This window comes from Zootoca vivipara, chromosome 7 (assembly GCF_965207765.1).
Source record: "Zootoca vivipara chromosome 7, rZooViv2.hap1.1, whole genome shotgun sequence".
NCBI classification, from domain to species: Eukaryota; Metazoa; Chordata; class Lepidosauria; order Squamata; family Lacertidae; genus Zootoca; species Zootoca vivipara.
Window position 1 is genome coordinate 48581132 of NC_142590.1, and position 16569 is coordinate 48597700.

At 49.0% G+C, this 16569-nt stretch overlaps 1 protein-coding gene across 2 annotated transcripts in view; it reads right to left on the reverse strand.

Annotated features, from left to right (window-relative positions):
* CELSR2 (cadherin EGF LAG seven-pass G-type receptor 2) overlaps window positions 1-16569 on the reverse strand; it is a 124285-nt gene that overhangs the window by 20105 nt on the left and 87611 nt on the right. For both annotated transcript variants that reach the window (XM_060276996.2, XM_060276995.2), the window contains exons 9-21: window positions 15887-16053; window positions 15481-15666; window positions 14889-15002; window positions 12955-13129; window positions 11491-11632; window positions 8803-8923; window positions 7114-7297; window positions 6294-6395; window positions 5850-5944; window positions 4771-4980; window positions 3304-3487; window positions 514-657; window positions 60-237 (exon numbers count right to left, since the gene is read on the reverse strand). In XM_060276996.2, coding sequence (XP_060132979.2) covers window positions 60-237; window positions 514-657; window positions 3304-3487; window positions 4771-4980; window positions 5850-5944; window positions 6294-6395; window positions 7114-7297; window positions 8803-8923; window positions 11491-11632; window positions 12955-13129; window positions 14889-15002; window positions 15481-15666; window positions 15887-16053 — 2002 coding nt within the window. The remainder of the gene's footprint in view (window positions 1-59; window positions 238-513; window positions 658-3303; window positions 3488-4770; window positions 4981-5849; window positions 5945-6293; window positions 6396-7113; window positions 7298-8802; window positions 8924-11490; window positions 11633-12954; window positions 13130-14888; window positions 15003-15480; window positions 15667-15886; window positions 16054-16569) is intronic.

Below are 16569 nucleotides of genomic sequence, written 5' to 3' on the forward strand. Positions count from 1 at the left end.
CTACACCCTCTGCTTCTGAGTATGTGTGTATATTTGGGGTGGGGGCAGGTATATACTACCTCAGGCTCCGTTTATCTGTGTCATACTGCTCTGGAAGCAGACCAGCCAGTGTGCGATAGATGATCACACTGGCAATGGCTTGTCCCTCGTTCAGATCTGGGTGCCTCTTCTGTCTTGTCATCAGGGCAGGTTCTTCTTCCTCACCGGGGAGATGCTTGGCATTGGCCATAGAAGGTTCTGGAAAGTGAGCACGAGACACTGAGTGAGATATTACTTTGCCTCAGAAGCAGGCCAAGTCAGGCTGGATATTTTATTTCCAGAATTTATAGACTGCTTTTCTGCACAAAATCACCCTAGTTATCTTATCTTGAGGGGAACCTTCCATGGACTTACGGGACTCACAACTGCCTGTCGAAAAGGGATGTCCTTTTAAAGAAAGCCCTACAAATGGCCCACTGTCCCCAACCCTTTCTAGAAATCCAAGAAAGGTTTGTTCCCAAGCCTATAACTTACGTTTGCTCTCTGGAGCTTTGAAGACACTTTCTGGCAGGATGACGGTAGTCTCTAGGTCTGCAGGTTTCTCGCCTCGGAGTGCCTCATAGTGAGGCAGCTTTGCACCAGCAAAGTTCATTTTCTCCAGCCTCACTACAGAAATAACTGCCCAAAGAAAATGCAAAAGCTTCTTATCATTAGGCAAGCCAGCTGAATGTCAATTTGCAGTTTGGGCTGGAGGTGCAGGCATGCTCCTTCCTTCCAACCCCAAATTTATGACTACTGACCTATTACTCCCAACATTTCATATGAGCCCCAACAAATTTTCCCATGAGTACCAACTCTAGAATTTGGGCCAAAAAAATCATAACATTTCAAACCATAAGAAGACAAGAAATAAAGCACATAATAATCAGAGTGTCTATTCATAGTAACAGTGGTTAACAACAGGGCTCTCTCCAAAACCACCTCAGGCGTTAAATGAATGTATAAGGGAGCTAGGAGGCCAAGCTGTGTAGCTGGCAGCTGCAACAGGTGGAGATTAGAGCTGTTATAGTTACGTTGTGTTTCTGTGACCTCATTTTGAATTCATGTTTACAAAAACCTGTTTGGCTCAAAGTCTCTTGCATTTTGCATTTTTGTTAGGGTCGCAATATTTAGTTGATTCACTGATTAGGTGAATTGATTAAAAAACAAAAAAGGTATCCTTGGTTCATCAGGAGACATCTTTTTTAAAAATAATAATGATTGGCTTTTTCAATAGAAGAATGTACAGAAATGGTGACAAGCAGGCATCATCTTACAAGAGAGATGGGGAGCTTGTGGCTTTTCTGCTGGTGATGGACAGCAACAACCCATCCTCCCCAAACAGCATGCCCAATGGTTAGGGATGGTGGGAGTTGTTGGTCGATGGCACCTAGAGGGGCACAGGTGCCCCATCTCTATCTTAAAGTAAGCATTCCCTCTCTCACACCTCTTCTAAAAGTCTGCCTGCTACATGCAAACACAATCACAAGTACAATTATTTCTCCTTCAGTAGCACTTCCTTATTCACTTGCAAATGTATGCATACCGTGTTTCCCCTTTTTTAAGACACCGTCTTATAACATTTTTTTCTCAAAAAAACACAGGGTGGCTTACTTTTGGTGGGATGTCTTATTTTTTTAATTACCGATACAGTTTTTACGGTACACACACATCCCCATGCGTGGGGAGGGAGGGAGGAAGGAGAAAGCCAGCCATCTGCCACCGACAAGAGATGGCAAACAAGCTACCGTCTGTGGGCAAACACTCCCCCATATCAGACCCCAGTGGCTGTCAAGGAAAGGGGGCTTTCCTCTCCCTCACCCCTGGAGATGGCGAGGAAGGAGCAACACCACGCTTCTCCCAGGATGCAGCGACTGGTGGCTCCTTTCGAGGGTGCTTGTGCAGGGAAACTTCACAGGAGTTTTTGCTTCCCGCGCCTCATAGCGCCCATCTCTCAACATGTCGCCTTTAACGGCACCCAAAATCAGTGCCGCTTTCCCTCGCAGCCAAGCCAGAAATTAAGGAGAGGGTTTTTGCAGTTGCAGCTGCAGGCATCTTCTCTGATGTGTCTTGGACCTCGGGAAACTTTGTTGCCAAGGGAGCGCCCCAACCAAACTCCATGCAACCTTTCCCCTCCCCGCCCCCTGACGCCCCTTTCTCTCCAGATCTGTGATCTGAGCACCCCTGACCCCTTCCCCCTCCCCAGGGGAGTGCGCGCCGGGGGTAGGGAGGGAGAAGGGGAAGCGCGAGCCCTTCCTTAGTGCTTCAGCCTTGAGGACTCTCGCTGGGCGCCTCCGTCAGCAGCGGGCTGTGCTCGGGTCTGCCAGGAGATGGCCTGCCAGGCCGGGACTCATCGAGGCCGCCCTCCGGTGTCGCCCCTTCGCTCCGTGCCTGGCCCCTCCCGCAGGGCTGGAGCTCGCCCTGGGCTCGCCGGGCGGCGCGTTTGCAGTGCCTCTGCAGCAGCGGCAGTAGCGGCTCTTCCTCGTGCTCTTTCCCCAAGGCTCCCGCAGGCAGGATGGTTGCCATAGCCCGGCAGCCCTCGGCGGGCCGCGGGGCAGGTCCGTAGCTGGTGCGGGGTGGTGCCCTTTGCCGCGAACGGGAGCTGGAGGCGCCGGGCGCTGCGCTGTGCCGCGCCATGTGCCCACGCGCCCCTCTTCCTCTCACTCTCTATGGACGGGGGAGTGGGGGGGCGGCCCTGGGGTGCCCGGCTCGGAGAGCCCCAACCGGGCCGTGGAGAGCTCAAGAACATAGAGAACCAGCAGAAAATGCTGGAGACGCAGCGGCGCCGAAACGAGGAGCTGGGCTCACTGCTTCTTCCAGGGAGACTTTACAGTGTCTTCCTGCGGCAGAGGGGCTGCCCGCCACCGGGACCGCTGCCCTCAGGGAGACAAGAAACAGGGTCCTCTTAAATGGCGTTTTTAAACGCCATTTTCTTCCCCGTGCTTGTCGCCTCCGCTGCGTCGGAGTGCTGCAGAACAGCTGACTGGAGCATGGCTTCACAACTGAGCGCGCTCCTGCAGTGCCGCCTGCAAGGAGTGACTCTGTGAGTGGAGGTGCCTGTGGGGGTTGGTTTCCGCGGTGTGGAAGTATGTCTTATTTTCGGGGTATGTCTTATATTTCTCAAATGCTTTAAAACCCTGCCATGGCTTACTTTATGACTACGTCTTAAAAAGGGGGAAACACGGTACTTAACTGACAGCCTCATCAACTGAAATGCATACAATTAGTCGATTCACAAAGATTCCTTTCATTGGGAAACAGCCCTAATGGCTAGGATGCTCTCACCGATGTTGGGTGTGATGATGGTGAAGGGGTTCAGGTACGTCTTGCGCATGTTCTGGGCCAGAGTGCTGGCATAATCTTCAAAATTCTTGAGCAGCTGTGCCGTGCCACCCTCTGACTGCTGGATCAGCTCCCAGTGGCGCTTGTTGCCATTGTCCAGCAGGGTGCTGCCCACCTTGAGCAGGTTCTGCAGGGCCAAAGGAAAGCACAATGAGAGCTGCAGAAGTGGTGTGCAGTTCCTTCAGTGGGCAGGACAGAGGATTGACTGTGGCCAAGCAGCTGCAAAAGCACCATCACAGGACAGGTCACCCATTCCTGGGATTCCCATGTAAAGGGACAAGCAGCTGTCTTGGTGCTCACAATGTTTGTGGCCTTGGAGAGCCCAGTGGAACCAAGAAAGTGATCTTCACGTGCAGCGGCGACTGATGCCCATTGAACTGGTAGGGCATAAAACAGGGAAGTCAACACTCAGTGAAGCCAGAAGCTAATGACAGACAGAGCCAATGGCAAGCAGAGTAAAATGATTCCAGCTTTGTCCTCATCCTTTACACTGCTGACGGCCAGTGTCATCCCATAGACTGGTAAAAAGTAAGAAGGAAGGCAGGCGGGTGGGTGGGTGCTAGCGAGGGCAAATTGAGTTTGGTGGAACAGTACCTCAATTGCCCTAAAGCCAAACTGCGGCCCTCCAGATGTTTTGGCCTACAACTCCCATGATACCTAGCTAACAGGACCAGTGGTCAGGGAAGATGGGAATTGTAGTCCAAAACATCTGGAGGGCAGCAGTTTGGGGATGCCTGCCCTAAAGCATCAGCCTCCCCTGCTCACCTGAGGATTTGGCTTTGCAACTGGAACTGCTTGGGGTTGCCCCGTACCACACCCCTTGCCAGCTGAGATCCAGGCCAGTGTAATTCTCAGTCTTGATTATGAGATATGAAAGCCAAAGGGGCCCCGGGTCAGAGCAGGTTGCTCTAAACCCAAATGATGCAAAGAGTCACATTCCATCCAAGCTAAACTGACCTTCTCCAGCATTTTCCGAGTGCAATTCACTGAGCAACTGCATTCTCCCAAATGCTCGTCATCTGCTGACCCACTTGCTTTGGGAGCCCCTTCTCAAGAAGAGCCTGCTGGATCAGGCCAATGCCCCATCTAGTCCAGCAACCTATTCACTCACAGTGGCCACCCAGAGGCCTGTGGGAAGCCTGCGAGCAGGACATGAGCACTTTCCCTCCTGCTGATTGCGGAAACTGGTACTTAGCAGCATCACTGACTCCAGCCATGAAGGCAGAGCACAGCCATCCTGCCTAGATGCCCTTGATAGACCAGACAGGCACCATCACAGCAGCTTTCTGGCACTGCAGCAACTACAACAAAACCTATTCCGTGTTATGCCTGTCCTTTCCGATCTTGTGCATCCTTTTGCTGTGACTTTCACAGTTATAGCCTCGTGGGAACCTGAGCCCATGGGCTTACCTCCGTGAAGTGCACGTCCTGCGTTGCAGCCAAGCCAAAGCCTTCTTGGGAGCTTTCATGCTTCAGGAGCTGAGCTGAGAGCTGATAGGCCACCTTGATGTCACTGCCAAAGAAGCTGGCCGTGTTCTGCGTGGCGTTGCGAAGCTGGAGAGCCACCCGCTGAGACTGCTCTGTGTCCAAGATGGACTCGTTCCGCCACAACCTCTCGGCCTACTCAGCAAGGAAGAGAAAGGCACTCAGAAACCGGATCACAGACCAAATGCAGTCCCCAGGCTATTTCAATCTCAGCTCCTAAATGTAAGAGATAGTGAGAACCATAACCCTGCAGGGTGGTTGTCTTTTTATTATTATTATTTTAAAAAATCATTTTAATCAAATTTTCCACTTTAAATATCCAATCATATTCCAAATTATACAAATATCAATTAAACAATTAATCCAAATCTTCTGCCAAATTTTAATCAGACTTCCCATGCTTCAGACTCAGAAGGCCTAATCATTAACCCTGCAGGGTGGTTGTCCTGGCTGGGCTGACAATGTGTCACTCCAAGCACTGAATGCCACTCCAAGCACCATTCAGCATCCCAGAAACCTGTGCTTTCAAGATTTTAGCTCTTATGGCTGTAAGGTAAGCATGGAAATTAGAGGATGATGCCGGGTGAAACCTCCAAAGCTAGAAGGGGCTTGCTGTGGTCAGGAGGTGGAGCACCAGTGCTCTATATAGGTCCTAATCCTACACAAAATTGAAGAGAATTAGAATCAGTTATGCCAAAGCATATTGCTGTTGTTGTTTAGTCATTTAGTCGTGTCCGACTCTTCGTGACCCCATGGACCATAGCATGCCAGGTAAGCAGATTCCCATTGTATGTAAGCATATACCCATTGTAAATTTTGCTATAGCTTTTCACAATATGGAAAAACATGTTACAGTGGGTTACCTTGCTTAATTCGCTCAGGCCTCAGGTATGGGTTAGCTTGGTACAGGTTAGAGAGTGGGTGGGTGCATTTGCGTGCAGAGCATGTGCAATTCTGGTGGTTGCGAGAGCAAAGAAAATGTAGAGTGAGAAAAGAGCACTTACAAAACCCTTGAGAGCTGCAAAAGTCAGCGAGGTGCAGTTGAAGAGGTTGGGTGCCAGCCAGCCCTTGTGCTCATCGCAGTGGCGCACAGCAGTGCCTGTGGGGCAGCGGGAGGGAAGCGTGAGTTGTGCGCATCCGACACAGAGGACTCTGGCCCACATGTCACCATACATTTGTTTGCATCTAAGGGACCATCGGACTCTTTGCTGTTGCTTTGTTACTCTAGACGAACGCAGCTACACCTCTGAAATTTGCAAACACTACTTTGTATCTAAGCAGACAGGCTGGTTCTTTCTTTCTTTTTTAAGCTAAGCATGTGGCACATGGGGAACCCTTGACCAGAAGCAACACAGACCAAGGAGTGCTTGGTTCATGCAAGGCTTATGCGGAAATCAAACTGCCCACCCCACACCCACACAATAAATGTATCAAAGGTGCTTCATTACCGACAGATCCTCTGGGGCAAGGTGCAGCTGCAGGCAAGCCAAAGCGAGTGCGTGGCCACCAGATGTTTGCTTCGATGGCACGTGGGCAGCTATCATAATTCACTGCAAAGGGGGAAAGCGATAATTTGTGAACAGGGATTTCCTTTCCATGCAAACTCACTGTGGCTCTTCAATGAAGCATGTAGGAGATAGTCTGGATGTCATACTCTTGCAAATGTTTGGTGCGCACATATGTTTGGGGCAGAGAAGCATGAGCAATGAGGAATCCTGGGTCATCAAGGAAATAACAAGCAGCTTCTGAGATAATTGATTGTGCTGTATTAATGAATTGTCATGTTTAGAGCTAATTGTTTGTATTGAATCTGAGTGCATCAAGAAAAGATTAGGACAGAATGTGATGATGATGATGATGATGATGATGAAAACTGGAGGCTACGTAAAAGGCAATGACCTTGTAGAACTAGAGCTGAATCCATCTCCTCACTTCATCCAGGGGTGGCTAACCTGCAGCCCTCCAGGTATTATTGGATTGCAACTTCCACCATTGCTGACCACTGGCAGTGCTGCCTGGGGCTGATGGAAGCTGGAGTCCAACAACATTTAGGAGTGGAGGATCACAGGTTCCCCCTCATTGCCCCAGCCACTCAATGAACACCAGCTTGGGAACACCTTTCACGGAAGGCAGACTGATCAGTAACATCATTTATCCAGTCCCACAACATGGCCAGATATTTGACTTAGCAACTTCTTCCCTGCTTCAGCTCAGCTCGGTAATGGAATTCCGTTCTACTCAGCCCGTGCCCAAGGAGTTGCTGCTGACCTTCACAGCCATTGGTGGAGACTTCTGCAAAGGGGTTGTCACAGCGGTCACATCGGCGCCCAATCACGCCCGGTTTGCAGGAGCACTGCCCAGTCTCAGCGTCACAAGTGCGAGAGAGAGAGCCTGTGGCGTAGCATTCACAGAGCAAGCACATGCCACTGTCCCCTGGTCGGTAATGGTTCTCCTATGGAACAACAGGAAGGCATGTAAGTCCCAAGGAGCAGGGTAGAAGACTCTCTGTAGCACAAGAGCAGTCTACAAATCTCCTGGCTAACCCAGCACCTAATCCCTCTCCCAAAACCTCTTTAGAGTCAACAGCAGTTTTTATTTTATTTTATTTTATTTGGGAGATTTATAAACCACTGGATCAAAGAACTCTCTAAGCAATGTACAAATAAAACTGCAGACAGAATACTGTACAGCTAAAATCTACAAACCAATTAAAAAACAAATGAGGATAAACCCTTTTTTTAAAAAAAAACAAAGGTAACCACTTCTTCTTTTTTTGCAAAACATATAAGCTAAAGTTAATTATTCTCCAAGTACTTCCTGCAATAAATGTTGCTCCTCATTTCACTAACACAATTCACATACACTCCCCAAGGACGAAAATTCCCAGGGTACTGTTATGATTATTACGAGTCAGTGCTTTTTCTCGGGGGGTGCGGTGCAGGGGGATGTATACCCCTAAACATTTTGTGAATTTTGTACTTTTGTCCATTTACTGTATTTATTTCCCCCGATTTGAACTATAAAATTGTGATTTTCTTGAGTCAAAATGAGAGTACCCTAAACATTTTTTAAAATAGAAAAAAGCACTGCTACCAGTCATTTCTAATCTAACTCACCCTCCTAACAATTCTGTGAGCTATGTTAGGCTGACAGGGAGAGAGAGACAAAGAGAGGGGGGGGGAGCGGTTTACCTAGGACCACAGAATGACCTAAGTTCCTGAAGCAGGAACCAGCGTCTGTGCCCTATCTCGTAACTTAATGGTTTCCATACCACATTCAAGGGAACTCCAGAGTTACTTGGAAGATTATCAGGATTTCTCACTTAGAATCACCAGTTGTGCTGGACAATGATCCATGCAAGACAACTGGGCCACCACAACTGCTCATCCCCTTCAGCCATAGCTGCCAAGTTATCCCTTTTTTAAAGGGATTTTCCCTTATGCTGAATAGGCTTCCTCACGAGAAAAGGGAAAACTTGGCAGCTATGCCTTCAGCAGAGATGGGGAATCTGTGGCCTCCAGATGCTGTTGAAATCTAACTTCCATCAGCTCCAACCAGTATGGTCAATGGTGAAGGGAGTTGTAGTTCAACAACACCTGGAGAGCCACAGCTTCCTCATCCCCTCTGTCCTACAGTGTGCAATTCTACGGGGAAGTAGGGTGTCTTCTAAGTAAAACTCTCTCAATTCAAGAATGCTAATACCTGAGGCCCCAAAAACATTGCCTGAAGCCCACATGCTGTGTGCCAGAATCTTGTGCAATATGCTGGAGTTCCTCAGCAGACAAGTTTATTTGGAAAGATTTCTGAAGGAAGAGTATTTAAAAGCCACTCTCCTAACTAAATAGTCACGGATGGAACGACTGCCCTGTCAACAACTCCGATCCCTCTTCAGTCCTCCTTAAACCCTCGCTCGCAGCTCTAACCCCAACCGGGACCATCAAATAAGGCAAGGCCCACCTTGCAGTGACACTCTCCGTTGGTTTTGTTGCAGTCAGGGTCGAATCCTTTGCTGACATCACAATTGCAGGGTCCACATATAGGGTGCCCCCACCACCCCCGTGGGCAGGGCTGAGCAAGCCTGTCACGGAGAGAGCACAGGGCCTGTTACAATCACACAACAGAAATAAGAACAGGCCCAGGCAGCAGCGCCATATATGTGAGGGAGAACAGACAAGAGAGAGAGAGAGAGAGAGAGAGAGAGAGAGAGAGAGAGAGAGAGAGAGAGAGAGAGAGAGAGAGAGAGAGAGAGAGAGAGAGAGAGAGAGATATGCATCCAATACTGAAAAGCCTACTTTGAGAAAAGTCTTGGGAATTAATTGGCAGAGACTTTAGGGCACGGGTGTCAAACACAAGGCCCGGGGGCCAAATCCGGCCCGCCAGACCTCGTCATGTGGCCCGCCGAGCGCCCCAGCCAGCGGGACCCAGTAGTGGGACCTTGCTGCTGAAGCGCTGCGCCAACAAAGCGCCGACAAACAGCTGGGGCCGGGGAAATGCTTTTTGCCCCTGGGTCCCTTCACGCTCTTTTCTGGCGCTGAATCAAGGCGGCGACCCCCCCCTTCCCTTTCTTTCTTCCTCTCTCTCGTTCTTATTCTTTCTTTCCCTCTCCTTCCTTCCTTCTTTATCTCTGTCTTCTCTCCCTCTTTCTTTTTCTTTCCTTCTTTATTCCTTCTTTCCTACTCTTCTTTCTCTCACCTCTTTCCTTCCTCTCTCCCTCCTGCTCCCTCTTTTCTTTCTTTCTTTCTTTCTTTCTTTCTTTCTTTCTTTCTTTCTTTCTTTCTTTCTTCCTTACTTCCTTCCTTTCTTCCTTCCATCCTTCCCAACTTTCTTCCTCTCCCTCATTCTTATTCTTTCTTTCCCTCTACTTCCTTCCTTCTTTCTCCCTTTCCGTCTTCTCTCCCTCTTTCTTTTTCTTTCCTTCTTTATTCTCTTCCTTATTTCCTACTCTTCTTTCTCTCCCCTCTTTCCTTCCTTCCTTCCTTCCTCTCTCCCTCCCACTCCCTCTTTTCTTCCTTCCTTCCTTCCTTCCTTCCTTCCTTCCTTCCTTCCTTCCTTCCTTCCTTCCTTCCTTCCTTCCTTCCTTCCTTCCTCCCTCCCTCCCTCCCTCCCTCCCTCCCTCCCTCCCTCCCTCCCTCCCTCCCTCTCCCTCTCCCTCTCCTCAGAAACATAGGGTGCTGCTTTATACTTCTGGCCCTTAAACCCTGGAGCCAGGAGAGCAGCTTCAGTGAGTCAACCTCAGCCAGTCCCTTTGGTGAAGGGTGGTGGCTCACTGGCAGAACATCTGTCCTGGATGCAGAAGGACCCCAGCATCTCCAGGTACTAGTAGCTCTGCAAAGGTCCTGCATGAAACCCTAGCGAGCCTCCACCACCCAGTGCAGTTACCAAAAATCATTTTTCAATAAATTGTACAATAATTGTACATTTGAATATCTACTTGCCATTATTCTGACTATGTTTCTGCTTTCAGAGCTAGTTATTACTTACATTATTACAAAAAACAGTAATAATTGAATGCAGTGACAATAATTTATGATAATAAAGAGTGGACACATAGTCCTACAGATACAACCGGCCCTTTGAGGGTGACCAAACTGCTGATGCGGCCCCTGATGAATTTGAGTTTGACACCCCTGCTTTAGGGGGTTACGATGTACGGTGTTGCCTCTTTCAGGCATCATTCTTTAAATCTTCTGCTCCCATGTGGATGATGACAGTTGTGCTTTTTAAGCCTTTGATGAAGAGTTTATGGCTCAACGTATGTAGGATTTCAACATATTTGCTTATATAGAGTCTTTTGTTGTTGCATCGCACTATGCAAAGCAACCTCCCTGTCTTGCATAGATGCACAAATCACACTGTCAGCTATGTGTACCTTCCGCACTCACCACCTAAATGCATGGCAAGACTGTCTCCTTCTTTCATACCCACAAAGCCCTTACTGCATCTACTACATTCCCGGACTGAGAACATAGAAACAGATATACACAATAGCAGTGGGTGCACTCTCTACCGGTAGCAGCACCAATGGAAATAGCTAGATGTTGGAAATGAGGTGTGGGGCTGCCACTTGACTCCTGGTATATATGTGTATGGACTGTTGGGTTAGTGGGGGAAAATTGACGTGTCAACTTCATGGTGCCAAAGGGAAACTGGATCCATTATCGTTCTTTGTAACCTGGCAACCTTTCATCTTGTACATACATAAGGACAACCAAACTCGAAGACCACTGCTATCACGATCTTTGGAGAGACTTAACGAGAGTGAAATCATTGATTTGTTATGCTTTATGCCCTTTCCCTGTCGATGGAACAACCATCTAGTTGCATTTTGTTAAATGTGTTGGTTGATTTCTCAAAAATTCAATAAAAACAGTTCTTTTAAAAAGGCTCTCCATTGGGTTGATCTTTCAGAGAAACCCGTTGGCACAGGCTAATTTGGAAATATGGCCCCTCCCACGACAACTGCTTATTCACAGCACTTTCAGGTAGAGAGATGTATACCAATATCCTCCCCCACACACCTGCAGCTCTTCAAGGACCCATTTCTACATGCACACTGGGAGTTGTACACACCTGTCAGAACAGTCGCACACCCACCCATGCACACCCATCAGATGCCCTTTCGCAGAGCAGCAGGAGGCAACTCACTTGTTCTCGCAGTATGGCCCAAAGTAGTTGTCTGGACACTCGCAGGTGTAGCCATGGGAGGAGCTGGGCTTGCGGGCGCACACGGCTTGATGCTCACAAGGGTTGAGTGAGCAGACATTGGCACAACTGTCACCATAGTAGCCTGAAGCAGCAAGGGGAAAACCTTGAGCCCTATGTCATCCTCACCGGTGTAACTCTGGCCAGAAACTCCAAGATAAGGGTGAATGGAGGACACCCCATACAAGAGTTTCCGGCTGGGCACAGAAGGAAGGGAAACACCTGTCAGGGACTGGACTGAGGAGGGATGGTGGAGACCTCCTCCCCCTCCCCCTGAACCTTCCAGAGAAGAGGAAGACAGTATAGATTTACAACAGTGGTTTGCAGAAGGTCACGGCTCAGGGGTAGAGAAGGGACAAAGTTGGGAAATAATGGGAGAAGAAGAGGAGGGGGAAGCAGAGCTGGAGCAGCTGGCTGGCACGTCATCACTAGAAAGCATTCCAAACCCCCCTTCTCCCATAACCTGGTGAGCATTGAAAGTAGGAGAGCAATGAGCTAGGAGGCAAATAGCCCTAAGCGGCCACCGTAAGGTGGGTGGCATGGTGACGATTGAGGAGAGAATGCCATTACTCCAAGAGGCAACATTTCTAAGCCTCTCTCTCTGTGAATATTGAATAAAAGACAATGGTAAGAGCCTCCTTGTCTATCTATTCCTGGCAGCCTGCCGTGGGGTGGGGGGTGGGGATTGGATTCCCTGATGCCTGACACTACCCCTCAAGGTGCAGCAAAGAATAACAGCTACAGAGGAGAGAGAAGGCTGGAGAGAGAGAAAGCAGGCTGGGATTCATCACTAAGCCCGGATTCCACGGTCTCTGAGGTCATTAGAGGTGGGGAACATGTGGACCTCCAGATATGCCTGAAGTACAACTCCCATCATCTCCAGCATGTATAGCCAATGGCCATGGTTCAGAACTTCAGGTGGAATCACAGCTAGCTCTGATACAACAAAAACGAGGCTCCAACTCTGTATTACAGGAACCCTAATGGCTTAGCTCACCCTGTATCACACAGTGCTAAACTTTGGAGGGTACCAGGGTGGAATCTCTCCAGTGCTTCTTGGGGAAGAGCAGAAATAAACAGCAAATTGCAAGAACTCGGGCCAGGAGGAAGATGAATTTCAAGTAAGTACACTCTGACCATTAAAACATTGCTGATGAAGAATTGTCAAATCAGGGCCCTGGTCCTGGGATTTTTTCACTGGAATTTATTTTCATTTGCCTCACTATCATACTGGAATTGATTCCTATTTGAATTCATCTTATCATTACATAAATAAAACCTTTTGAAGACTTACTTGAAATTCATCTTCCTCCTGGCCTGAGTTCTTGCAATTTACTGTTTATTCTTGGGGAAGAGCAGCAGCAACAGCTCTTCCATTGCCCCTTCTCTGCCCACTCCCCAACTGACCTGGGTCGCAGCTGCAGGAGTAGCTGTCCCAATCGTCATTGCAGTAACTGTTGACAGGGCAGGGGTTGGAGTCACAGGGATCTGGGATACTGCAGCCATGTTCCATGTTCACCTTCTCAGCCTGGTTCACATTCAGAGCCACTGCACTGGCTGACGTCTCACCCATCCTTACACCCTGGGAATAAAGAGAACACAGGGTGTGTGTGTGTGTGTGTGTGTGTGTGAGGTTGCAGCACCATAGAGACCCAGCTCTTAGAAGGCACACTTGCATTTCCTGGTCAGACTTTGCTGGCTGCTGTGTGCGAACCAGACTGGCACTATTTCTGAGTGAGATTCGATCACATCCCAGCAAATTCAGGCTGTGCAATTAAAGCTGAGTTGGATGAGCTCCTGCAAAGCAAAATCGACTTCTTCTGAAGATCAGACTTTTTGCAAACAGGAAAGTAATGGATAACATTGGCTTGGCGCAACGTTGTCTACAAATACTCATTAAATAGTTGGTGGCACCTAATCTCTCTGCAGACAAATTGGTCTGAATGCTCATTATAAACAGGTTGTCTGGAAGCAGCCTAAATGGCCCCCTTATTGGAAGCAAAAAAAAAAACACCCCAGAAATAAGTGAGTTAGGAATGAACCACTGGGGAACTGTAGCCCCTAGATGGCGCTGTACTCCCTGCAATAAAGGTGCACAGAATGAGTAAGGTCAGAGTTTGCACTTGGGAGAGTTGCACAAATCTGATAGCAATTTGATTTGTTCCAACATGCATCTTATCTCAGGTACCACAAACTCGACCCATATCCATCTGCATGGCAGGCAAAACCAAATGTGGGCGTCCGAAAGTGGGGAGCAATAAAAAATAGTGCTGCTCTGAGACTCCTGGTGATCTTATTTTAAAAGGGACCATCAGTTACACCCTCCTTTCCTCCTGACAACAAAAAGAGAGTGACAAATGTATTATACAAATGCAATCTACAACCAATCAGCAGGCCTGCTTCAGCCACACAGTTCCAACCACATAGGATTGGAGGGTGAGAGCGTATAATCAAATGATTGTTGAATTGTACCGCTGGAAGATACCCAACAGGTCATCTATTCCAACCCCCTGCAATGATGGTTGTCCTGACTCCAAGTTTCCAGGTGGGGATATGTGGCAGCTTCTAACTTTGTGTGCGCATACACACACACACACACACACACACACACACACACACAGAAAGATGCAGACAGACAGACAGACAGGCATGCACCACCAGACACACAGATGCACAGAGAACACATGACACACAAAAATCTGCTTGGGCTAATTAGCCCTGAGAAATATGTCACTGGGAGGAAAGCTAATGCAGTGTTTCTCAACCTTTTTTGGGCCAAGGCACACTTGTTCCATGAAAAAAATCACGAGGCACACCACCATTAAAAAAGTTAAAAATTTTAACTCTGTGCCGCCCTATATTGACTATATAATTATGACTGTAAGAAACACTTGCCAATTGCTGTGTTGGTTGCAATCTCCTGTAATAAGGCTTCACAAGCCGCTGATTTCTCTGCCAGCACAATCCTTTGCTCAGCAAGTTTCAGGTTGAGCTCATCCAGCCAGCTTCTTTAAGTTTGTCTAAAACCACCCTCCCGTGGTGGTGGCTGTTGAGAGCTGCGCTCGCCCCGCGTTGTGACCTGGCCGGCTTCCTTTCCGGTGGGTTAGTGTTGTTTATTGGCGGCCGCCAGGCATGTGTCAATGCAAATCGCCCTTCTCATGGCCGCACGTCGCGGCACACCAGCCAGCGTCTCGCGGCACACTAGTGTGCCACGGAACAGCGGTTGAGAAATGCTGAGCTAATGGGAGAAGAGGCAGTGCTTGCGCCTGGCCCAACGTGGACCTGGCCATTACCTACAGCCCAGAATGGGGCCACTGATGCTGGCTCCCCACCCTGCTTACCTGCATGCAGCCACGGAAGCCTTGCTGCACTTCCCCTTGCTCCCCAGGAATGCCGCCAACGCTCAGGTTCCGCACTTTGAGTCCGTGCAGCTCAGTGCTGATGTTGATTGCCACCTGGAGGACAGGTAAGAGACAAAGCAGCCATCTGGCATTGCTCTCCCCTAATAATTTTGAGGAGGCCACAACACTTGAGGGGGGAAGGAAATAGAGGCAGGGCTTTTTTCAGCGGGAACTCAGGGGAATTCAGTTCCAGCACCTCTCAGATGGGTTCTGGCACCTCTCAGGTGGGTGCCATTGCCATTCTAAAAGAACAAGGGAGGCGTTCAGGGTGAGCTGCAGCACCTCTTTTTCTAAAAAAACACCACTGGGTAGAGGTCAGGGGTGTAGGCTGTTGGAAGGTAGGAAGGGGCTGGAACTAAAACAACAGTGCATGTTGGTCAATTGGGAGCAGAGAGGGACGTGAGCAGAGCTTATGGGAAAAAGAGTCCAGTGTTAGAACAGCCTGGGAGAGAAGTCACAAAACGGGTCACCCGTCTATCTCGATAAAGAATGGAGCGCACTTCTGAGGGTGAAGTCAACTCGCTCCCCATACCTGATGCAAGCCGTAGTCAAAGGCCATTGTGGCTAAGCACTGGGCTTCTGGGCTGCCCCTGCTGCTGCGCAACTCCAGTTGCATGTGATGCCAGTCCCCATCGTTCACCTTCACCTGGTGCAGCCGCAGGGCGGAGACCCGGCTGTTGGCACGGTACACAGTCATCAGCACGTTCCCTTCGCTCAGCTGGGAAAGAGGTAAGAAGAGGGTGAGCCTGGCCCCTAGCTGGCATTCTCACTATTGGGAGCAGCGCCATCAATTGCGCCTGCTCCTGATAACCTTCCTTTGTGGAGCAAAGAACCCGCATCCCCTCCAACCTCTCTACTTCTTGCTTGTAGGCGAAGGCGGTGGTCTTCTCCAGGCCACTGATCCCACAAGGTGCTGCTGCCCTGGCTTGGAGACTTACCCACAAGGTGATGGTAGAATGCTGCCCGGCTGCCGCATGGAGGAGGACGCCGTTGCTCTGCCGAGTACGGAACATGAGTCCAATGTGCCATGGAAGTGTGATGGCCAAGGCCAAGTTGTTCCAGATGACCATGCTGTTGCCCAGGAAGCGTTGGGGGTTTGCCATTTCTGCATGGTGGGAGACACAAGTCAGCAAAAGCAGGCATTGCTATACAGCAGAGCAATCGCCGGAATATGGGTCCTGCATGCATGTAAGCCACAGATTTCCAGTCACACCCTGCAACAAGGCTGCCAGCACAAGTCTGAAAGGCTGCATGCGCCTCCTGAAGGCATACTTGTGCAACTCTGGAACTCCCAGCTCCACTTTTGCTTTAAAAAAAAAAGCCTTCAGGGTTACAGAGAGGCTTGGAAATATGGCAGGCTGATACATACAACCTTCTTTTCTTTTTATGCAACTCAGAACAATCATTCCAGAGTGTACTTTCCTCTTGATACAGACATATTATTACAGCCTTTTGAAATCATTCTCATGGAGTAGGACAGCAAGTTATAAGAACCTATTACTTTTCTCTCCAGGGCACAAAGGAGTACTAAATGTGCATTTATGCAGTAGCTCCCCTCCTGGGCCTAGAATAATGTTCTGGTGACAATTCAGAAGCAGAGGAGAAATTTCGGGGAGGGGGG